Here is a 22,658-nt window from a genome sequence, read left to right as displayed (position 1 = left end):
TGCGCCCAGCCAGGCCATCCCTGCGCCAAACCCGGCTCAGCCCCAACCCATGGCTGCACGGCCAAGTCAGTGCCCTCCAGCCCCCCACCCTCCCCAGCTGCCTGCAATAGCCGTGCTGCTTCCCCCCCCCGCCCCTCCCGCCCCAACTGGCCTGGCTGGGACACCGCAGGTCAGGGCGGGAGGGGTCACAGGCAACCAGAGCAGTGACTCTGTGCATCCCGAAAATCTCCCAGGACCTGGGTAAGCTGGGTTTGGTCCTTGGCACAGCACAGCTCACAGGCCTGAAGCCTCCTTCCCACCTCATGGGGTGCGCGACCATGTGTGGCTGGCTGAGTGCCCCCTGGGCACCAAGGGAGCAGGGGATGGGCTGGGAGAGGGCAGGAGGGGTCACAGCCTGCGAGCAGGTTGAGAGGAGAAGTTAGACAACCCCCAACCCTCATGAGTGATGGGTCTGATCCCCCACCACGGTCACCCCTGCTCTGGGCCCTGATCCCCCATAATACTCCTCCGGGACCTGGGGCAGGTCCTTGACCTGGCACTAGTCTCTCACTGTCTCCAGCTGGTGGGGGGTGGGGTTGCTGATGGCGCTAACCCCCATGCCCAGTGACTACAGAGGCAGGACGAGTCTCCGAGCTGAGCCGGGGGAGCAGGGTGCGGGAAGGGTAGGAGAATGGGGCTCTCTCACAGCCCCTCCTTGGCTCCTTTCACCTTCCAACGAGGGGGGGGTTGGGGACACTGCCACTGCACCCCCAGCTGTTGGCACAGGCTAGAGGGTGCCAGAGGGGAGCCCTGGCCTGGCTGGCAGGACGAGCCTACACAGCTGCTCACACAATGCAGGTGCCAGCCAGGGCCCCAAGGGCTGGGGGCCAGCAGCAGCCGGGGTGGCGGGACCCTGGGGCAGCTCTAGGCACAGGAGGATGGAGGAGGTGTGGGTTGGGGCAAAGGCCAGGCCCTAGAGGGGGACCAAGGAGGCAGGTGTTCTGTCCCACATCTGAGCGGGAAGCAGGGGCTAGTGGTTAGAGCAGGGGCTGGGATGCAGAGGGCTGGGTTCCAGCGCTGATTCTGGGAGGGGCAGGGGCTGGGTGGGTATGGTTCCCTGTGGGGCCAGCCTGGGGGCTGGGCCCTGGTGCTTGCTCAGTGCCTGCCCCAAGCCACACTTGATGGGGACCCCATAGCTAGCTTGAGGGGACTCCTGAGGCTCCCTCCTGATCCCTCTGGCACACGGACCAGAGGCAGAACAAGGCAGTAGGAGCAGGGGGACACAGGGAACTGTGGAGGTTCTGGGGCACGGCTGGGTGAGCCAGCACTGCACCAGCAGGGGGCGACCACAGGCCAGAGCAGAGCAGCCCCCAGGCCCTGGTCCAACAGTGAAAGGAGCAGCCACTGCCCCACCCTGCTCCCGGGTGCGGGGAGGCAGCGCTGGCCGGGTGACTCGGAGCCAGGACACCTGGGACCTGCAGCAGGGCTGGAGGGGGAGTTGGGGAGATCCCGCTCCCTGGGCCCTCAGCCACCCGCCCCGCCCTGTGCCCTCCCTTCCCCCGCCTGTGAACAGCAGCAGAGACCTCGGCCAGCCTTTGGCAATGCACTTCATTGGCCCAGGCACATGCCCAGCAGGGCAGTAGCCGGGGGCAGGGCCAGCACTGACTTTGTGATAATGGGGGGGGGGGCAGGGACTCAGAGCTGCGAACAAACAAACTCTCCCCCTGCGCCCCCCACCCCCTGGAGGTCACTCCCAGTAAAGGAGGTCACTGCCTTTACCTGGGATCACTCCTGCCAGTGCTTGCCCCAGCACAGCCCGCCTGGCAGGCAAGAGGGAGAGGATCTCTAAGGCCTGTGGGATTCAGGGGGTGAGGCTTGGCTCAGGGCTTGATCAGACCCAAGGGGGCTGGAGCTGGCTGCCTCAGATGGAGCTGCGGCTCCAGGTGCCCAGGGCGTGGCTCTGATACCCAGGGAAAGGCAGTGGGGAGGTGTCTGCCACTGGGTAGGGGCATTTGATCCAGGCCCATCAGGTGGCGAGCCCGCTCTGCCCTGCTGCTAGGGTGACCAGACAGCAAGTGTGAAAAATAGGGACAAGGGGTGGGGGGTAATAAGAGCCTAGATAAGAAAAAGCTCCAAATATCAGGACTGTCCCTATAAAATCGGGACATCTGGTCACCCTACCTGCTGCTGACCAACCCTGGACACGCCTCCTACGCAGTCCTGGCTCCACCCCCACTTACTTGGGCACTCTGACTGCAACTCCTGCTAGGACCCCTCCCCCCTTCGGGAGCCGAGGTCCCCACTGGGGGACAGGGCCAAGAGGCCAGGGTGCCAGGCTGTGATGGGAAGGGTGCAGGGAGCCAGGGCTGGGCCAGCACCTCAAGGCGGTGAATGGGGATGATATGGGGGCAGAAGGGGGGGGGGTCTCTTTCACTCTTTTCAGACTGGACAGACACAGCCTGGGGCTCAGTGGCTGGGTCACACACCCCCAAAGCCAGATGCTGGTAGCAGCCTCTGTGCGCCCCCCCATCGCTGGCAGAGGGGTGACAGGAGGGGGAGGGAGAGGGGCTGTGCTTTGGGTCCCAGGGATGGGAGGTAGGAATGGCTGAAGCTGGTAGATAATGGAGCCTGACTCTTCTCCTACCCAATCGGGGGCAGGGTGGCCACGGGGCACAAAGGGTAATGGCCCTAGAGGCTGTGCCAGAGGGAGGAACCCTGGCCTGCCCCCTGCCCAAACAGCCAAGCAGCCTGGGGGTCCTCCCCCCGCCCAAGAACTGACACCGCAGCCAAGGGTAGGGGGGAAGATGCCTTGTTGAGAAGAGGAGGTGGAGCTGGGGGCAGCAAACTGTGGGGGGCAGAGTCTCTGGGGGGAGGGGGCTGCTTCTAGGCCTCCTCGGGGTCCAGTTGGTTGAGGGTTTGGATGTCATCCAGGAAGCGCTTGGGGGTCAGGATGTGACTGGAACCTGGGGGAGAGAGAGGTGGTTGGCAGTGGTGGGCACAGTGAGGCAGGTATGTGGCTGGCATCACCATCACCCCCATCCTTGCAGCTGGACCCTGCTCTAGTGCAGGGGGGGAGGGACTGTCTCCTATCCCCCTTGGCCTGGCACCGCACCCCTCGTGCCGCTGTACCCTGCACAGCCAGGCAAGAATCCATGCGCTGACAGTGTTCCTCACCCTTAGGTCTTCGAGGGGTGTGTGCAGGGGGTGAGCCATATCCCTATGGGAGTTACTGGGGGTGTCTGACTGGGGCCCCACACATGGTCCCTGGGCAATGAGAGGCCTGGGGAGACAGAGGCCAGGAGATCAGGCGGCTAGATACAGGCCATGTGGGGCAAGCACATCTGTTCCCAGGGCCCTGGGTGTGGGAGGACAGAGGGTAGCATGGGAGCCCTGTGGGTGCTGGGCAGGCAGTTCTAGGGTCTCCCCCTCCCAGGGGGTCCCAACTCTCCCTGACCTGGGCATTCCAGCCGCCCTTTCCCCCAGGACTCGCCCCACTCACCGATCACCACCTCCCACTTGCCCTTGATGGCCGGGGTCACTTCGTAGGCACAGCGCATCTCAGACATGGACACCCCACCCAGCACGTAAATGATGAGGCGCGGGCCCGTCCGGTACTCGGCCGCTGGCTTGTTCTTCTGCCAATGCCTAAAGCTGGTGCTGGGGGGAGAGAGGGGCAGTGTGGATACCAGGGGCTCGTTGAGGGAATGCCAGATGGAAGGGCAGGGCCTGGAGGAGGCTGCGGGGCAGGCCCTGCCCAAGGGAGTGGGACAGGAGTCCCAAAGCAGGCCAGAGGGAGTAGGGGAGGGTGGCACCTGCGCTGGGCTGGGGGTCTGTCTAAAGCTCGGCCAGTCCCTTTCCTCCATCCTGGGCCCTGGGGTGTTGAGGGACTGCCGGGGTGCGGGGTACATGGTAAGAGGGTTCCAGGGCTCCAGGCTCTTGGACATCCCCTCCCCCGTAGAGGGCAGGGTCCTGACCACACACTCCCAGGCACAGAGGCTCCTACACTCTGGGGTGTGTGTGTCAGGGCTCTGCCACCCACACCCAGCCAGGCTCAGCCTTACCTGACAGCAGCCTGGGAGCTGGTGGTAGGGACCGGGTCCGACAAAAAGGGCCACAGATTCTTGTCCAGTTTGTCTTCAATGATGTCCTGGCAGGGGGTGGGGGGAGGACAGATCAGCAGGGGCCAAGCAGCAGGAACCTCGGATCTGGTGGCCAAGCCAGGCCCCATTGGGGTGGAGGGGCTGGGACGGCTCCTCACTGAATGATTGACAGTCCCTGGGGGGAGCAGCCTGGGGCCCCCTTTCCGGGGGGGGCATGGGGAGCCAGCAAAGAGCACGCTGACTCCTCCAGTGATGCCCCCCCATCTCACCACATCCCCCTCAGCTGCTCAGTGCCCTGCTGTGAACTCCCCACCCATCCACCGTTATGAGGAGGGCGGAGACCTCCTGCAGCCAGATCCAGGGCCCCTCATTTGGGGGGTGGGGGGGAGAGGCAGGGGGCTGCCCTCAGTGTCCCTTTCCTGCTGCGGGCAGATCCAGGCCCTGCCTCTTGCTCCGTGAGGTGTGTCCCAGGCACGCAGGGGGCCCAAGATATGATACATCCTAATGCCACATAATAGGGGCTTTTACATTAGTCTGCTGCATTGACTTGTACAGGGAAGCTTAAGGCCTGCCAAGTTGTGGCTGGTGCAGAGAGGGGGCACCCCGATTGGATTAGGCGTGGGATTGAGGCTACCGCAACTGCCTGCCCCAAAATCCCACAGGAGGAACCATCACAACACTGGAACAAGGGGCTGGGAGCCTCCCACCTGTGATCTGCCAGGGACAGGAGCTCCGGTCAGGGGGTTAATTCTTGGCCTGGAGGAGCCCCAAGCCAGTAGGTTGAAGGCAACTAAGTGTGCCCCCCCACCCTCTTGAGGAGTGCCCCACAGGACAGGGCGATGAGGGGCTCAGCCCCCTGCAAGGGTTAGGGGATGGAGTGACCATGTCACCTCTCACAAGCTAAGCAGGTTTGGGCCCAGGCAGTGCTTGGATAGGAGACCTCTAGGGAAAAGCTACTGGGTGCTGGGGGGTGCGAGTGAGTCAGCAGAGGGTGCTCTATGACCCCAGTGCGGCACTAGGGGGCGCTGTACTGCAGAGAGCAAGCGGGGTGGGGGTCTGCAGGGGGCGTGACCAGTACTGTGCTGCAGGAGTTCATCCTTTAGATGAGCGTCACACAGCTGCTCCTCACTGGAGGTTAGACCAAGGACCCTGCCAGCCATTCAGATTCCAGTGCCAGTCACGACAGTGTGCTGCCTGGATCCCCTGCACTTCCAGCCCCACACACTGATCACCTCCTGCCCTAGACTCTCGGGCAGCGCTGCTGGGCGGCTGTTAAGAGCTGCCTGCCACTCCTTAGGAAGAATTCAGCCCCGGTGAGGGACCGCTGTATAAACCGCCCATGGCCGACCCCAGAGGTGGCAGCATCTCAGCACCGAGTAAGACAACTCCCCTGCACTCGTGTCTATGATTTAAGACCCCTAAGGACGGCAGCAGGAGAGGACTCTCTGATGAGCCCCTCACATGGCTACAGCCCTGCACAGATACAAAAGTGTGGATGTGCATCAGCCCGCGATCCACAAGCCGCCTTTTACCTGTATCCGCATCCTCACGGGCAGCAGCTAGCGAGGGTGGGGAAGGGGTCTCGCAGGAAAGGGGCAGCGTGGAGGGGGCAGGGTCTCGAGGAGAAGGGCCAGTGTGGAGGGGGTGGGGGCTGGGGGGAAGGGGTGTCTCATCACGTGCCCTCCTGGGGGGTCACGAGCAACAGTACACAGCAGCAGCAGAGCATGTTGCATCACAGTGGGGTGGAGGAGGGGGGCGCCGGGGCCCCACCCACTCCAATCCCAAATCCTGCTGCCCAGGAGCTGGTGGGGACACTGGTGCTGCTCGAGCTGCTGGACAGGAAGCAGTGCGGCGGAGCGAGTGGGTGCTGGACAGCCCCGACTCCGACCTGTCGCCCAGCCACTGGCTGCAGGCCAGCGGCCCCGAGCGCGCTGCGTCCCCCAGGCTGCCTGAGCCGGACGCCACGGGCCAGGTGCTGCTGGGAAGTAGAGCCCTGCACGGTTGTATCTGCAGCTGATCCACTATCCGCAGAAATGGTGTGCAGATATGCAGGGCTCTACACATGGTCGACCCCAAACCAACTCCTCCCCCTTGGGCCCAGCCTGCCAGTTGCAACCCCACCCCCAAGGCCAGGAAGCAGATGGCCCGGTACCTCCATGATGTCCTTGAGCATGGGGGTCCAGCGGGAGAGCTGGTAGCTGGATTCCAGCCGCACCTTCCTCTCCGGTCGCAGCTGCCCGCTCTGGGGGAGGAAGGGAGAGGGGGTGAGAGGCAGCAGGGAGGAGGTGCGGGGTGGGAACGGGGGCAGACAGGGAGAGCGCGGCCTACCTGAGTCGCGCCAGCCAGGCTGGCAGGGGAGAGGCAGAGAAAAGAACAGAATGGATCACTGAGCGAGAGAGAGAGAGAGAGAGAGAGAGAGGGAGAGGGAGAGGAGGGGAGAGAGACTGATGGGAGAACAGAGCTGCTTCCCCCCATTCGCCTCATGGCCACCCCAAGCAGTGGTCACCAGCTCCAGCTCGCTGGCGATCTGAGGTCCTGACTTCCAGTATCCTCTGCCGGGGCAGAAGAAGTCACCCCAGATGGGGAGTAACTCGGGGGTCACCCTCCTATGGGGAGGGCGTCACCCCACTGTACAGGGACAGAGGCCACCTCTGTGCTGGGAGTAGGTCACTGCCATAGAGGGGCACCTCCAGGATGGCCTGGGCTCCCCTGTGCAGCACAGATCTGCCCCCTGGCATGGGTACAGCTGCTGGCCCCTGGCCCCAGTCCCTTACCCCAGGTGTGAGAGAGATGCCCAGGAACTGCAAGTTGTTGATGATGTCTCTCTGCTGCTGGATGTTGGCATGCTGGATCAGCTTGGTGAGGTTCTCCTTGTCCACACCTTCACGGGGAGAGACAGGTCAGCCCTAGCACCCCTGGGATGCACCCACAGCCCAGGCACACGAGTCCGTGGCCCCAGGAGTCCTAGTTCCCCGATCAAATCCTGAGATCCTGCTCTTCCCACCCCTCTCAGAGCTGGGGGTAAACCCAGGAGTCCTGGCTCCCAGCCCCCCTCTAACCCACTAGACCCCACTGCCCTCCCAGAGCTGAGGATAGAACCCAGGAATCCTGGCTCCCAGCACCATCCGCTCTAACCCACTGGACCCCACACAGTTAATGATCGAATTTAGGTTCTTGCTGCTCCTCCCTCAACAGGTTCTCTCGGGCACTGGGGTCAGGGGTCTCTCTAGTTCCCACTGGCAGTGCAATGGGAGCCCCCATCCCCCTGATCTGGGCTCCCCCTTCTGCGGCCAGTCAGGTGCAGAGTCAGAGCCGAGGCCTGGCTCTTAAAGGCTGTGAGGCCTTGAGCTGGAGGGAGGGCAACGTGCCCCACCCCTGCCCCCCCAAACCATTTACTGCTGCTTAGTGCAGACGGGGAGGCCTGGCAACTCCACAGCACCCCCTAGCCAGGAAACTGGGCAGCCAGGCAGCCAGAGGAGCCCCATGAGGGCACCCTGGCCTGAACAATGGGCACAGGGGCAGTGCCTGAGCAGGGTTACAGGAAGGGCCCTGGAGCAGGGCCCTGCCCCACCGAGCCAGCATGGGATAGGAACCGATGGGGGAAGAGGGACTGTGCCAAGTGTCAGGGTCAGGGAGGTTCCCCAGGCCATGGTGAGTTTGGGGAAGGGGCTGGATGCAGCAAGAAGCAGGGAGCTGCTGCAGGGATGACACAAGGGGTGGGCAGGGGACTGGTTGCAGGAGGCTCAGAGACACAACATGGTATCTGAACAGCCTGCAGGAAGGGAGGGAAGTCCCCCCTCCCTGCAGAGAATGGGCCGGGGGACTGCTCCAGGTGTGTGTCTCTCCATCCCCCCTCCCTGCAGAGAATGGGCTGGGGGGCTGCTCTGGGTGTGTGTCTCCATCCTCCCTCCCTCCCTGCAGAGAACGGGCTTGTGGGAGCATGGAGGGCGGACACTGCTCGGAAGGCAGTAGCAGGGAGCAAAGGCCACCAGATCTGACCCCAGATCTGACCCCAGATCGGAGCATGGGCATGGCGCACTGGCAGGCTTGCAGGCACCAAGAGGTGGGCAGAGGGAAGACAGGGCTGTAAAGCCGGGCTGGACACAGGCCCTGGGAAGCGGCTGGCTGGGGGGCGCCCTGCATAGCAGGAGGGCTTGCCAGTCTGAGCAGTGCTATTCCCCACCAGCCCCACAGGCCTGGGCCCCACCTCCAGGAGCACCCCCCTGCAGCAGCAGGCCCCACAGTGCTCCCCCTGCAGGCCTGTGGCATTACCATTCTTCAGGAAGATGTAGATCAGGATGATGCGGATCTTGTCGTAGGCCTGCACGCTGGGGTCCAGCAGGACAGGCAAGATGATCTTCATGGGGTCCTTGATCTTCTTCCCGTCCACGTCCGTCCCCATAGCCAGGTCCTGGGGGCAGGGGGAAGGGGGCGCACACACAAGGCCCAGGTCAGGCCACTCTGCTTCCTCCCGCCCATGCAGCAGGATGGGAGATGTGATGGCCCCCTGACCCACAGCTCGCCTACCCCATGCCAGGGCCCCCTCCTCCCTGGGGTCAGCTCCCTCTGGGGTGAGCAACTGGCCCCCAGGGAGTAACCCGAGCCCCATGTCCTCCTTCTGCACCCCTGGTGCTGCATGGAGGGGCTGACCCTGGCTCCAGTGAGCCTGCGGCTCTGAGACCCCTCTCTCCGGGCTGAGTCCATGAGCCAGACTCTACCCCAAGCCAGGCTCTGCCCACAGACCCACCTGCTCCAAGCTGCACAGCTTCTCCACTCTTCCTTTGAAGTGCTGCATGCAGTGCTCGGCCAGGTTCAGATGCGTGGAGTACTGCGGGGAGAGACCGGGGCACAGGGGGAGTTTACCGTATCACTGGCTGGTCCAGAGCACCTGCACCCACGGCTTCTCTGTTAGTCACCACGAGGTTGGGGGCTTGGAGATCAGCAGGTGTCGGGGTACCTGTGCCAGTGGCCAGGAGTGGCTCCAATAGGCTGGTTTGGAAGCCCACCAAGGCCCTCTCCCGAGAGCTGCAGCAGCAAGGCACGGGCTTTACCCAAGGGCTGCCCTTGGTGGGGCTAACGTGGCAGCTCTGGGCACTGACAGGCAGGCTGCTGCCCATGGTGCCACACAGCACCTGGGGGGAAAATGGCTCTGCCCAACGGGACAGGTCAGCAGCTCTCATCAGGCAGTAAAGCGGAGTGCCACAGAGTGCCCTGCCCCCCAGGAGAGTCCCTACTGTCCCTCACCAGCCCCACAGAGCACCCTGCCCCTCCCATCAGCCCCACTGAATGGCCTCCCCCTGCCCACTAAAAGCCCAGCCCCGTTACCCTGTTCAGCTCCTTCTGATACTGGGGCATCTTCTTCAGGATCTGGGACAGGTCCTCAATGTTGGCCTGGAGGGAGGCGGTGGTGAGATCCCGGCTGCTCCCAGCGCTTGAAGCCCCCTGCAGGGCAGAGGCAGCAGGGCGGGTCACTCAGGCCATGCGTGGCTGCGGCTTAGGTTAGACCTGCTCTTTCCAGGCCAGCTGGAACGAGACGGGAGCCCCGCAACCCGAGCGCCCCTCAAGGTGTAAAGCAGCAGCAGGCCAGGGAGATGCCAGCGTTGGCTCCCTGCAGCTCTCCCTGCACGGTCCCGATCCTGCTGTCTGACCCCGCCCCATGGGCCTCTGCCCTCCCCCACTGTGGGGAGCTCCAGAGCTCTGGCTGGGGGGCAGGGGACTCCACATACACCTCTAAGCCCTTTACAGGCAAACCCTGGGAGCAATGGGACAACCCCCCCACCCCCGCCAACCCCTCCTGGGGCAGCAGGGAAGCCTCCCCTCCCCATCAGTGGCAGTGGGATGGGTCCCCCTGTCCCTCCGGCCTGAACTCCCCAATCGCTCCCCCCAACCCCTGCCGCACCTTGTCCGTGGTCAGCCTCTTGCTCTCATAGAAGGTGCACAGCAGCTCCGTCACCTTCCTGCAGCAGGGAGAGGGGTCAGGACGGAGCCAGGCACTGCCTTGGAGGTAGGGGGTACCCTGTCCTATGCTACAGGGGATGGAGCCCCCGCCCCACAGGCACCAGGGTTCTCTGCCTCAAGAGCCTCAGACAGGCTGGGGGAGGCCCTCTTCCTAAGTTACCCCAAGGCAGAGTTCAGTGCACCTCTGGGGGCTCCTGGCGCCCTGCTGGGGGGGCCTGGGGGCAGCAGCAGGCCCAGCAGGAGGTCGGTGAGGGACTCACTCAAGGGAGCTGTAAGGTGCATGGGGAGACCTGGGATCGGGGGAAGACAGTGTCCAGGCAGATCCCCAAGAGGAGATGTGGACAGTGGCTCTGGAAGGCAGCGCTCAGGGGTCCTTTGGGGAGAGGGGCTGGGTCCAGGGGGTCTCAGCACTCAAAGAGGAGTATGTCTCAGGAACAAGCTCCAGCACTGGGTGGGAGGGGGAGGGGGGCCCTGGCACTGCGCAGGAGAGGGGTGTGTTGCGGGGGGTGGATGTCCCTGCACTGGGTGGGAGAGGAGTGTATCCAAGGGGTAGTGGGGTTCCAGCACTGGGTGGGAAGGAAAGGGGAGGGGTGTGTCTGAAGGGGAGGATGGGGGAAGTCCCGGCACTGGAAAAGAGGGGGAGGGGTGTGTCAACGGGGTGGGCTGTCCTGGCACTGGGTGGGAGAGGTGTGTCCAAGGGGGGAGTCCTGGCAGCGGGCGGGGAGGGGAGGGCTGTGCCAAAGTGGGGGTAGGGGGTCCCAGCATTGGGTGGGGAGGGGAGAGGTATGCCGAAGGTGGGGGGGAGTAGCAAGACCCAGCACTAGGCAGGGCACAGAGGGGTGTGTCCAGGGGTGTCCTGGCATTGGGTGGGGCACGGAGTGGTGTGTCCGGGGGGGATGGGTCCTGGCCCTGGGTGGGGCACGGGGGGTATGTCCGGTGGATGGGCGGGGCATGGAGGGGTGCGTCAGGGGGCGGGGCCGAGCGCGCTCACTTGGAGACGTCAGCGATGTGCATGTGGCGTAGCTGCACCCAGAGTTCGTCGTCTTCGTCCAGCAGCGCCTCTTTCTCCTGCGAGTCGCTGATGCCCATCGTCTCGTACCTGCAGGGGGGAGATGGGGTCAGGCTGCGGCACCCCTCGCCCGAGCGTGGGGGCTGCGGAGCAGTGCAGGTGCCTGGGCCACCTCCCCCCCAGCCCGCCTGAGGAAGGGTGCGGGGTGCCCCCTGCTGGCAGCCAGGCCCTACTTGTAGGTGTCTTTCTCGATGCTGAGCAGGTCGTAGGCCATGGCCTGGTAGGTGAGTTCGTGCAGCAGTGGGGACACCAGGTCGAAGCTTCGGTCCACAATCAGCAGCTGAGAACGGGCTTTGTCGGGGCCCTGGGGCAAAGGAGAGAGAAACCCGTCACCTCCTGCTCTGGCAGAGGGTTCCTGGCCTGGCTTACACGGCACAATCCAATGGGCCCTGGTGGCCTGAAACTTCACTACCCACCCTCTCTGTGGCCCAGCCCTCAACCCCAGGGGGAAGCCAAGAGACACCCCCCAAGCTAGCTGGGACGTGCCCTGGGGTCCTGCCCTGACCAGCTGCACTGCAACGCCCCCTGCAGGGACGGGCTACCTACCCCTCATGCAAATAGCAATGCCCCCCTCCCCCAAGCATGCTCTCTGCTCGTGCCTCTCCACCAACGGGAGCATGCCCCTTACAAGGCAGCTCCCTGACTGCCCCCTGCTCCATATGCTGTGTGGGGACGGAGGGAACTACACCAGAAGGGCCTGGCTAGTCTATCATGAACCAACACCAGGCCCAGAGACTCTTTGATACAAGGTCCCAGAGGGGGATGACAGGACATTATCCCTATGCCCCACCTTGCATCTGAGCTGGGACCCCATATGAAGCTCTAGCTCCCCAGTCCCAGCCTGTGTGGCCCCCCAGCATCCAGTTGGACAGAGACCACTCAAATGGTCAGCATCTCAGACCCACATCATGGGGGGGCTGGCCCAGCACCCGCTTCCTGCCTGATCAGCATGCACTGCCCTCTTTGCGCAACAGGTGGCGATAGGAGACCAGCCCTGCGCTCTCATGGCAGACGGCTCTGAAACCGGCTCCAGCAGCCCCAGTGGAACCCAAGCCCACCCAGGAGCACCTCTGCAAGGGGGGGGCTGCGTCTGCTCTTTGCTGGGTAGCACAGACAGTCAGGGGTGGGTGGGGTGGGGACGTACAGCCCCTGATGCTACCCCAACTGTCCCACCTCAGTACGTGGCCCGATTTTCAGCCACGCTCGGGAGCAGAACGTCGGACCGGCCACCACCCATCCGCCTGGCAGGTCTCCACAGCCTCTGGGTAAATGGGTTGAGGCTGACGGGGGAGCGCCTCTCTTGGAGGAGTATCTGGCCCCCACCACTGTAGCACTATCATTGCTGCATCCTGCCCCCCCATGCACGTGGGGCTGGTCAGGGCTGTCACCCCATTGCAGAGGGGGATGGAGGCCCAGAGGGGCTGGGTGACTCACCCAAGGTCACACAGGGAGTCTGTGGCAGAGCAGGGACATGAACCCAGAGCTGGCACCATCATTCCCCTCTAGCCCTACCCAGCCTGGATGGGTTGCTATGCTCAGCCCCCGCCCCCACCCCCTATGGGACTCTGCTCACACCCTTTGCCAGTTCGGCTCTGCTGGAGGGATCCCCGAGTGCAGATGGGGGCTGGCGTAACCACCGAGTCACCCCACCCTGCCCAGAGCAGAGGGGTGGTTAGTGCACTGGTGGGTGCCACAGCACTGCCTGTGCCAGCTACCCCTCAGGGCTGGCTGCTGGGAAACATCAAGGCAAGAGGGACTAGTGCAGACAAGGCCCCAGGGTGCCGGGACTGCGGGCTGGGTGGCTTTGGAGACCAGAACAGTTGGGTTTCTTAGGCACCTGGACCCCAGCCTGGGCAGCCCAGCCCACTGAAGGTTAAAGCAAGAGGCCGTTCTGGTCAGCCCAGAGCCTGGCCGAGCTGCAGAGAAACCTGTTTTCAGCTCCGGGTCTCTCACTCAGGGCCTGTCTACATGTAAACCACTTCAGCTGCTCCGCTTCAGTGACTCCGCCTTTCCCATACCCCCAAGCAACGCAGTGGCACCGACCCAATTGCCTCGTGTAGACCAGGCCTCGGCCTGACCTTGGTCAGTTCTCAGGCGAGAGCTCCCAGCTTCCCGCACTCATCCCCCAGCTCAAACCTTCCCAACCCTGTGTTCTCGAGCTGGGGGCCCTGCTCCAATTCCCTGCTGGGAGCATCCAGCCAGGAGCCATTGGAGCCGGCACGGTCTTTCTGGCCCCCAGGCTGATCTGTGTTGGATTCTCTTCATTTCACCAAGACAGGGAGGTGACATGCCCCACCCCCAGCATGACTCTTACCTTCCCCAAGAATCCTTCCCCTTCACCCCCTGCCAGAGAAGCCAGGAAATATATAGGGAAACTGAGGCACGCATCAGATTCATAAAAGATATTACAAACATTCCCAGTTGGTCACAGGTGCACAGTCTCCCAGCAGCTCAGCAAAGGCTGGAAGCAAGAGCAGAGGCAACAGGAGGGAGAGATCTGGGCAGACCTTGGATTTTACATCACTTTGCTTCTCCTAGGGGGGTAGGAGCTACTGGGTTTTCCGTGTGAGAATCCAGGGCATGGTGGGTTTGCAGCTCCCCTCTGCTGGGGGTGAGACGGGGATGGCAGGAGCGAGGGGAGGCCCACAGGCCAGGGCTGATTTGTGGCTAAGGCTCGGGAGAGCTGGGTTCTATTCCTGCTCTGGCAGACTCCCTGTATGCCTCAGTTTCCCATCTGTAACACAGGCCACCCTGCCTCCCCTGGGAGGCTGAATTCATTAGTGAGATTCTGATACCATGGTGATGGGTGTAGGAGCACACACAGACAGGAGTGTCCAGGTGTGGAAGAGGCTCTGTGTCCGAAGCTTAGTTCTCTGACCGAACTGCCCTGTTTATAAACAGAGAGATTGTGCTGGGCACACACTTCCCCAGTTGGTGCCTCGGTTTCCCCATCTATACAGAGGGGATAAGGACACTAGCCTTTGTAGAGCACTTTGAGATCTGCCCACAGCCAGTGTTAGAGAAGGGCTGGGGCCATTAGTCCAGCCACACAGGGAATGCTATTGTTCTGCCAACCCCTCAGGATCTCCAAGGGTGTCTAGACCCCACCCCTCCCCCCGCCAGGATCTCCGAGCAGGTTCTAAATCACTCCTCCTTCCTTCTACTTCTCATGTGCTCCCCCGTGGCTCTGTCCCATGGCAAGGGTGTGGCCGACACAGCTCGCTCACCTCTCCCATGCTGGGCTCGTATGCCTTGAACGCCTTGAGTTTGGCCAGCACAGCGTGCGCCAAGTGGAAGTTATCTTCATGGTCCCTGCAGCAAAGACAAACCCTGTGGGTCAGAAACAGCTCCTCCCCGAGGGGCACACGCACTTCCTGTAGGAGGTAACCAGGTACCCTCGCCCTTTGGGCACACTCACTTCCTGTAAAGGATGGCTGGGTACTTCTCCATGGCTCACTCACTTCCTATAGGGGATAGCTGGTACCCCTCCCCCTGGGCACACTCACTTCCTGTAGCGGATGGCCAGGTACCCTTCTCCTTCTGGGCACGCTCACTTCCTGAAGAGGATGGCTGGGTACTTCCCCATGGCACACTCACTTCCTATAGGGGATAGCTGGGTACCCCTTCCCCTGGGCACACTCACTTCCTGTAGCGGATGGCTGGATACTCCTCCAGGGTTTCACACAATGTGGCAATCTGCTCTGCCAGCATCTCCAGCTGCTTGTTCTTTTCGAAAAAGCGGTAGGGGCTGAACCAGTTGTGGAAGGTCTTTGGCTTGTCCAGGGAGTACACCTTGGGGACGGGGGAGAGCAGAGATCAGACCCCAGTGCCAACTGCTTGCAGCCAGGCCAGCTGTGTCCCATACCGCGCCCCTAAGATGCGCTGTTGGATCAGGCCAGCCTGGTGGAGCTGTAGCGAGCCCCTAGTGAGGGAAAGATCCCTTTGCCAGTGCCACTCCTGTTGTGGTAGAGGGATAGCGAGCCAGAGATTCATGCACCAGCCTGGGATAAAGATGCCCCAGGTTCAGGTCCTTACTTGGCTGCAGACCCCCAGGTGCCCTCAATGTTGGGGGAGGGGGCTTGGCGACGCTTCTAGTCTGGTGAAAGCCCCAGCATAGCCACGGGCAAACCCAGCATCAAGGCGCATCTGCCGCTGTCGCTTATTTCACTGGCCGAACAGAACGAGCCATTGGGACAAACGTGCTTGGACACCAATAAACAGTATCGGCCCATGAAGGGTTTGCTGGCGCAATGGGACGGGTGAGCCAGCAAAGCCTCCTGACGGACACTCAGCTTATACCAGCCAAAGCTTCTCTTGGCACAGCTGGCACCGGTACCCCAGATGAAATCAGCGAGAGTGGCGAAAGGACTGCTTTGCCAGCGTAACGGCATCTACCCAGGGGCTCTGCCACCACAGCTGCATCAGTTACAGGGGGGATTTTTTCTCTCATGTCCCTGTAACAAACCCATACCAACAAAGCTTTTGTGTGTAGCCCAGGCTCATGTCTCTCTGTGCCTCAGTTTCCCCATCAATGCAATGGGGCTGACACCACAGTCCTGCCCCTCAGGGGCAGGAGGGGGGAAATCCACTGATGACACAAGGAGGGGATGGGGTGGTTGGGTAAAGGGCAGGCGTGTGGAGTATCAGGCTGTCTTGCAGGCCTAGTATAAACCATCAGTAAGAGCTGGTAAAGCCAGGGAGGCAGGGCCCTCCTCCCCCATACATCTACCATCCCCACCAGGTGCAAGCCAGCGATTCCACCTCTCACAGTTCCTGCTGTCCTGTGCTGGCGTCAAACCCGGGGCCCTAGAAGGGAAAGGTTCCCCCGCCAAACCACATGAAACAATAAGGGTGTGGTGTCGTACGTCATCATCCGCCCCGCGGACCTGCTCCTCCAAAGCCCGGCCACCCCTCACCTGGCTCTCATAGGGCAGGAAGGCCATGTTGATCTCCTTGAGGGTTTTGATGACCTTGGTGATCCGTGACTTCCTCAGCTCCTTGAACAGAGGCTCAGGACAGGCTGCAAGGCAAAGGCAGTGGGTGGGAGTGACAGGCACAGGGCTCAGGACCCCCAGCACAGCGCCAGCCCCCACGGACGGGGCCAGGACGGGCACAGCAGGGGCAGTAGAGCTGCACGCTTGTGGGGCAAGCCAGCAGGGCCACACAGGAGTCAATGATGAGTCCAGCCCCCGCGAACCAGAGTCATGCCGGGTTCTCGCCTTCTGCAGCATCAGCAGCGAGGGGGAGCCACAATCTCTCCGATGCAGCCCCTGTCTCACACCCTGGCCTCAGCCCGCCCGCAGGGCTGAGTGACCGGAGTGTACAACTCAGGATAATGCACAAGGAGGAAGGGGACTTGGGTTCCCCCTGCCGCTGTAATGGGGAGAAGCAGATATGACCCTGACACACTGCGTATTCTGGTGGTGTCCCATCCCCCCACCGAGTTGGGACTGATGGGGCAATGCATGCTGGGAATGGTAGCAAGAGGCCGCCTTTCTGGGCACACGCTGCAGGTGTCTGTGAGCCGTGCTGGCTGGAGGCAGGCCCGTGGGGGAGAAGGTGGGGGAAGGGATAGGTGGGGTCATTCAGTCTGGCCTGCTGGGGCTGCATCCCCCTGCAGGAGGGCAGAGCATAATCAGGGTGCTGCACACTGGCCTGCCGGCAGAGAGAGACCCCCCACCCACAGGCTCCAGTGTGCTGCTGCCCAGGCTCCCAGCTGGGGGATCCCCCGACCCCCAATACTCACGGCTGAGGAAGAAGACGTGAGCTGCCTTGTAGTTGAAGGTGGGGGTGCCCTGGAAGTCATTGATCAAAGCCTGCACCGACTGCAAAGCGGAGAGAGGGGGGTTGTCAGCACCTGCCGAGGCCCCTCCCTGCTGCTCAAATGGCCCAGCCCATGCCCAGGCCCAGGCCCTGGGGACTCAGGGCCTAGCATGATGCCATCGGGAGGTGAGCTGGTTTTCACCCCCCTGGCTCTGGGCTCCCTCCCTGCCTGGAGCAGGGCTTGTGCCCATGTGCCCGGGACATCCTCAGGGCCCAGCCACATCTCTTGCTGGCACAGAAGTGTCCATGCCCGGCCACAGATGAGGCCTGGCATTGCCTTGCTGCTGAACTAAGTGGGCTCTGAGCAGTGTCCAGCGAACAGCCGGCCGAGCAGCAATCCCAGGCAACTACCATCAGGGCCCCCTCCCTTCCCGGGCGCCATGCTGGGCACCTGCAGCTTCGCCACGCCAGCTAGCCTGGCAGGGTGTTTGGAACCTGTTCAGACCCCTCGACCGGCCATTGTGACAGGTGAGAATCTGGCTGCCCTGTCCCAAGCCCCAGCTCGCAGTCCTCTCCTACAGCGCTCCCTCCACGGGCAGCCCCTGTGGGTTCTGGGCTTCACCCTGCTCTGCCAGCGCCCCCTGCCCCTGGTCTCCCTCCACTCACCTCGCTGCTGCAGATGCAGGAGCCTCCTCCCCAACAGCCCCTGCTCCCTGAGCCTCTGCCTCAGCGAATCTCCTTCGCTTTGAGTCTCAGCTGAGGTCGCCTCTCTCCACCTGCTGCATCTGCCCATCCAACCCCCACAGGACTGCACTGCGGAGAGGTCTGGGGGACAGTCTGTGCCTCACGTGGCAAAGAACATGAAGCCCAGCTCTGGGGAAGCAGCCTCTTGGGGAGCCCTGACTGGCCCCATTCCCATCCTGACGTTGTGCTGCGCATCCCCCCGGACAGCGCCACCTCCAGGCAGCACTAGGAGCTGTCCTGGGGTCTCCCCTGCTCCCCATCCAGTTGCCCCAGGCCCGAGCTCCTACCTCCTCCACTGGGCTGAGCAGGTAGACGGCCTCCAGGCTGGGGATTGGCTCCCGGCACTTGTTAATATCTTCCACAACTAGGAGAGAGCAGACACTGGGTGCGGGTCAGTGTGTCCTAGCCACCCGCCCCAGCCGCTCTCCACCAGGATGTGGGGAGGGGAAGCCAAGGGGCACAGTGATGTTCGCTGGCAGCAGGCCGGGGCGTTCCAGAGGCGAGAATGCAGCAGCCGCTTCGATGTGGGGCCGTGGGCTGCGATGCTGCCACAGTATGGAGCAGGGAAGGAATGGCCCTCTGTACTGTGCTGGGGGCACCCCGCTAGAGTGCTGGCTCAGCTCTGTGCCCCTCAACCCCAAGGGCTCCTCCACCCTAAAGCAGGGAGTCAGCATTCGCCCTCCCCAGCCAGGACCCTGCCCACAGCATTGGGGAGGAGCAGCGAGGAGTTAGCGGGAGTCTGAGAAAAGCGGTGAAGAGGCTCCACGGGCTGAAAGTGCCAGGCTAAGGGAACTAGACCTGGCTGGGAAGGTACCGATAGCAAGGAGGGCGTCTAGGGGGCTGCAAAGTGGGGAAACTAGATGCAAATGTGAATGTAGACAAGTCAACTCCCTGACTGTGAGGTGTATCCAATGGGGAGGGGAGCCCTGGCGGGGGGAGCAGACGGGAGGGAGGGGCCACTCACGTGTGATGCCTTCGTCTACGATGTCGGACATCGTGCAGCATGATGAGAGGATGCGCGTGCTGGGGTGGTCCATGATCAGCACCTGGGGTAGCGAGAGGGGAGCGCTCCACTTCGGATGAACTAGTCACTGCCCTGAGCCCAGCTGCCCACCATCATCATCCACAGCACAGTCAAGGGAGCAGAGCGACTGCTAATGGCAGAGCCCTTCCACAGCCCTTTCACAGCAGAGCAGCAGGGCCGGTACCAATCCTGCACTTTGCTGAGCTGACCGTGCTAAGGACTGCGTGAGGAGCTACAGGGAGAGCGGCTCCGAGCAGAGTGGCTGGTACGAGATGTAGGAGACAAACCTGGGACACCCGGCCATTCAGAATGGTTCCATCCTCCTAGACTGGAGGAGATCAGCCTCTTCGCCCAGGTGACAGGGTGAGTGCAAGAGGCAGGGACAGAACAGGAGTCCTAGCTCCCAGTCCCCTGCTCCGATCCACCAGATATCCGCTCCCCAGCCCTCGGACAGAACCAGGATCAGGGCACAGAGAAATGGAACGAGGGGAGTCTCCATGTTCCCCTAGGAAAGCCCTGTAGGCCATTGGCCCAACATCTCCACCACCTTCCTGCCGTGCCGAATGCTCCCTCTGCCGCACCGGCCTAACCCGCTGCTCCACATCCCCCAGCCCAGTCCATGCCGGGGGCTCAATAACCTGCCTGCCCAATGGTGCATACTGCCCCCATGCTTGGCACTCTCCTGGTCCTCCTCCCACCCAGGCTGATTCACTGGTCCCAGTGGTCTGATCCGGTGTGTGTGGGGGGGGGGGGATATGGGGCTAGCTGGACAAGCTGGGTCTGTTCCAGCACAGTGGGAAGGCAGACATACCCAAGCCTAGCTGGGGATGGATGATGGGCTAGACAGAGCAGGGATCTGATCCAGCCTGGAAAAGCTCAGGTTCCTAATGAATCTCAAGAGGCTGGAGGGGGAGGAGCATGATATATGGATACAGCATATCCCCAGGGGGACACCAGGGCAACAGGTTCGGCCTGCTTACCTTCCATTCTCTTTCCTTCTTCACGCTGTGAAGGACAACGCTGAGGATCTCTGCGAGTGAAAGAGATGAGGATCAGTGGTGGGGCTCGGATGGGACGGCTGTGCCTGAGCCAGGACCCACTGGCTGGTGGAAGGACCCCTCGGGGAAGTGGCTCAGAGGCTGCTTTCAGGCCAACTAGCGATGTGCTCCTAGCCGAGCCCCCAGTCGGCGATCGTGGTGGGGTGACAGGCTAGATGGGCCATGGGTCTGATCCCCCTTCCTTTCTGCCAGGCTGGATACGAGCACAGCTGAACTAAGGATCTGGCCCCGTGCAGCAAGAGAACAGATCCTGTCCAGCACCTCTTGACTGGAGGGGATCCAGGGACCCTCTACAGTGTGTGGGGGACAACAACACAACAAAGACTTCAAATCCTGAGTCCTGCACATAGAACCCCCCCAAGGCATGCCCCGCTCAGAGAACTGCCGGCCTGTCTCCTGGGCACCTTCCACGGCCCAGCTAAGCAATTAGATAGTCAGCTCTTTGGGCCAAGCACCATCTTTTTGTTGTGCCCAGCATAATGGTACCCTGACCCATGACTGGCGCTCCTGGGCACTACCGTAATACACCTAATGAATAATGTACAACGCCTTGCAAAATGGGGCCTTGGTCCATGACTGGGGCTCCTGGGTGCTACCATAATACATCTGTTTGTTTTACCCCTACGAAGCATCTGATTCTGGCTGGCCCCGTAGGGCAATAGCCCCATGACCCTGACCTGTGCTCTCACTCTCACTCCCACTCCTGGTAGCTGGTATGCGTGAGTGCACTGCCCAACACACTATGTTTCCACCATAACTCAAGCAATGCCTCTCCCTACCCCACCTCTAGCCCATCAGGACTTGGCTGCTCGGTCCTAATGAGGCTCCAGGGGCTATTCTGCACCAGGACGCACTGGCCTCCCTGCTGCTTTCCTGCAGTTCCTTTACACCTGTGGCATGCGGACGCCCCGTTCACTGGGGCACGTGGAGCTCTAGTGCAAGGTAAGGGGCCGGCAGCACAGCCTGGATCCAGACATGGTGAAGGCAGACATGAACCTGCTTTCTCCACGCAACTCCGCCCAGGCATTTTGACCCTGAACTGCAGTTACAGCTCCCCACGCCAGCCCTGGGCTCCCCCCACCAGCTGTGCCAGTGCCCCTCACTACTGACTGGAGCCCCTGCAATCCCAGCCCTTTCCTCCCCCCCATTCCCAGCTCTGCCAGTGCCCCTCACTCCTGTCCACAGCCCTCTGCTATGCCAGCTCTGGTCTGTCCCCCACCAGCTCTGCCTCACTCCTGACCCGCAGCTATTGCAGTCCTGGGTTCCCCGCCTCACGGCTCTGCAGATGCCCCTCACTCTTGTCCGCAGCCTTCTGCTATTCCAGCCCTTTGCTCCCCCCCGATTCCCAGCTCTGCCAGTGCCCCTCATTCCTGTCCGCAGCCCCCTGCTATCGCAGCCTTGGGCTACCACCCACTCCCAGCTCCGCCGGTGCTCCTCACTCCTGACACGCAGCTATTCCAGTCCTGGGTTCCCCCCGACCCTGCCACGGCTCTGCAGATGCCCCTCACTCCTGACCCGCAGCCCCCTGCTATTCCTGTTCAGAGACCCCTCTTGAACCAGGGCAGTATGGCCCACCCCAAGTATTCAAAAGTCACGTGTCAGGCCCTCCTAATTGTGCGATTTAGTGAGGAAAAGCTAAGAGAAGAGCTAAGGGTTATTAGCACCACCGGCCGTCCTGAGCTGTGGGCCACTTTTGCTCTGTCCCAGTTCTGGGGGCAACCATGGAACATCAGAACTGAATCCACTTTCCAGGAGTCTTTTAAACCCCAGGTCTGTGGTCTGGATTTAGCCACAGGCCCCGTCCACTGCAGCCTGGGCTGGAGATTCAGCAGTGAGTTGGGCTTCTGAAGTAACAGAAGTGGGTTGGGCTTCTGAAGTGTAAGGTTTTACCTTGCTCTCTCCTACATTACAGCTATAGCCTACGCCAGCTCTGTGTTGGGGCCGGGCAGAAGTGTACTGCTTCACTACGTTACAAAGCAGCTATGACGTCATTTTTCTCCTCGCGCGCAGCCGTTACCCATTCTGACAGGCTGTTTATAATGCTAACTTTACTAGTTTTCAGAGGTTGTCGGGGAGGGCGGGGGGGGTGCAAGGTGGAAGTTTCGCCTAGTGCACAAAATATCCTTGCACCGGCCCTGGTGGGAGTCATCCTGATGGAAAGAGATGACGACGATGACGCCCCCACAAAATGCAGCTCCTATGGGAGGGGGCAGCCCTTGGGGGTGGGGCAGACAGCCTCCTCCCCTTCCTGGTGTATGACAGGCAGGCGGGGGGGAGCTCTCTGCTCCGACTGACTCCTAATCCTTCCCGAGGGTGAGACACCCCCAGGAGCGCCCCTCCCAGGGCCCCCCAACTGGGCCCTGCCCCCCCAGACCCACACCCAACCAGACCCTGCCCCCGACCGGCTCCACACTCAGACCCCCCGGCTCCGCACTCACTCTTGCGCACCACCGCCTTCAGTCCGGACGGGGCCATCTCCGCCTCTTGCCACGTCCCCTCGAGCCCTGTGGGTAGAAGTAGGACTCAGCTGTGTGCGGGGTGGGGCTGGAGTCAGGACTCCTGGGTTCTGCCCCGGCTCTGCTCCTGACCTTGGGCACGCCCTGGCCTCTCCCTGCCATGCTCTGGGGAGTGTCTGTGACGCTGGACGACGGCCCCTAGTGACGCTGAAATCAGTCACTGGTGGATGGGCCCGGCCCCCCCTAGTGTCACTGATGGACGGGCCCAGCCCCCCCAGTGACTGATTTCAGTATAAAGCAACTGGGGTGCTGGCGGGTCGATGTCTGCAAGGCTGAAGACGGCCGAACGCCGCAGCCCCCCACTTCTGGCGCTGCGAGGGCTGGGCCTGGGCACCAAGGGGCGGGCGCCCAGTGACAGGGCCACGCAGGTCCCCACCGAACCCCCACCTGGTCATGTGGGGCGCAGAGGGAGGCGGGGGCCTCGGGCAGGGTTAAAGCGAGGACTGG

At 62.3% G+C, this 22,658-nt stretch overlaps 1 protein-coding gene across 1 annotated transcript; it reads right to left on the bottom strand.

The window, feature by feature from the left end:
• Positions 1-2,862: 2,862 nt before the first annotated feature.
• Positions 2,863-22,170, bottom strand: LOC140901054 (syntaxin-binding protein 2-like). The gene is made up of 19 exons (XM_073319219.1): positions 22,134-22,170; positions 19,618-19,667; positions 18,578-18,659; positions 17,901-17,977; positions 16,853-16,931; positions 16,023-16,126; positions 14,750-14,898; positions 14,334-14,418; positions 11,280-11,410; positions 11,029-11,136; positions 9,979-10,036; positions 9,405-9,470; positions 8,827-8,907; positions 8,352-8,490; positions 6,854-6,960; positions 6,232-6,321; positions 4,041-4,126; positions 3,479-3,636; positions 2,863-2,942 (listed from the first exon to the last, which is right to left on the bottom strand). Exons 1-19 carry the CDS (start codon positions 22,168-22,170, stop codon positions 2,863-2,865), a joined length of 1,767 nt encoding a protein of 588 aa, XP_073175320.1.
• Positions 22,171-22,658: the final 488 nt, after the last annotated feature.

The sequence above is a fragment of the Lepidochelys kempii genome, chromosome 20 (assembly GCF_965140265.1).
Source record: "Lepidochelys kempii isolate rLepKem1 chromosome 20, rLepKem1.hap2, whole genome shotgun sequence".
Lineage (NCBI taxonomy): Eukaryota > Metazoa > Chordata > Testudines > Cheloniidae > Lepidochelys > Lepidochelys kempii.
The sequence above is the reverse complement of the archived record's forward strand: the minus strand, read 5'-3'. Positions and strand labels throughout refer to the sequence as shown.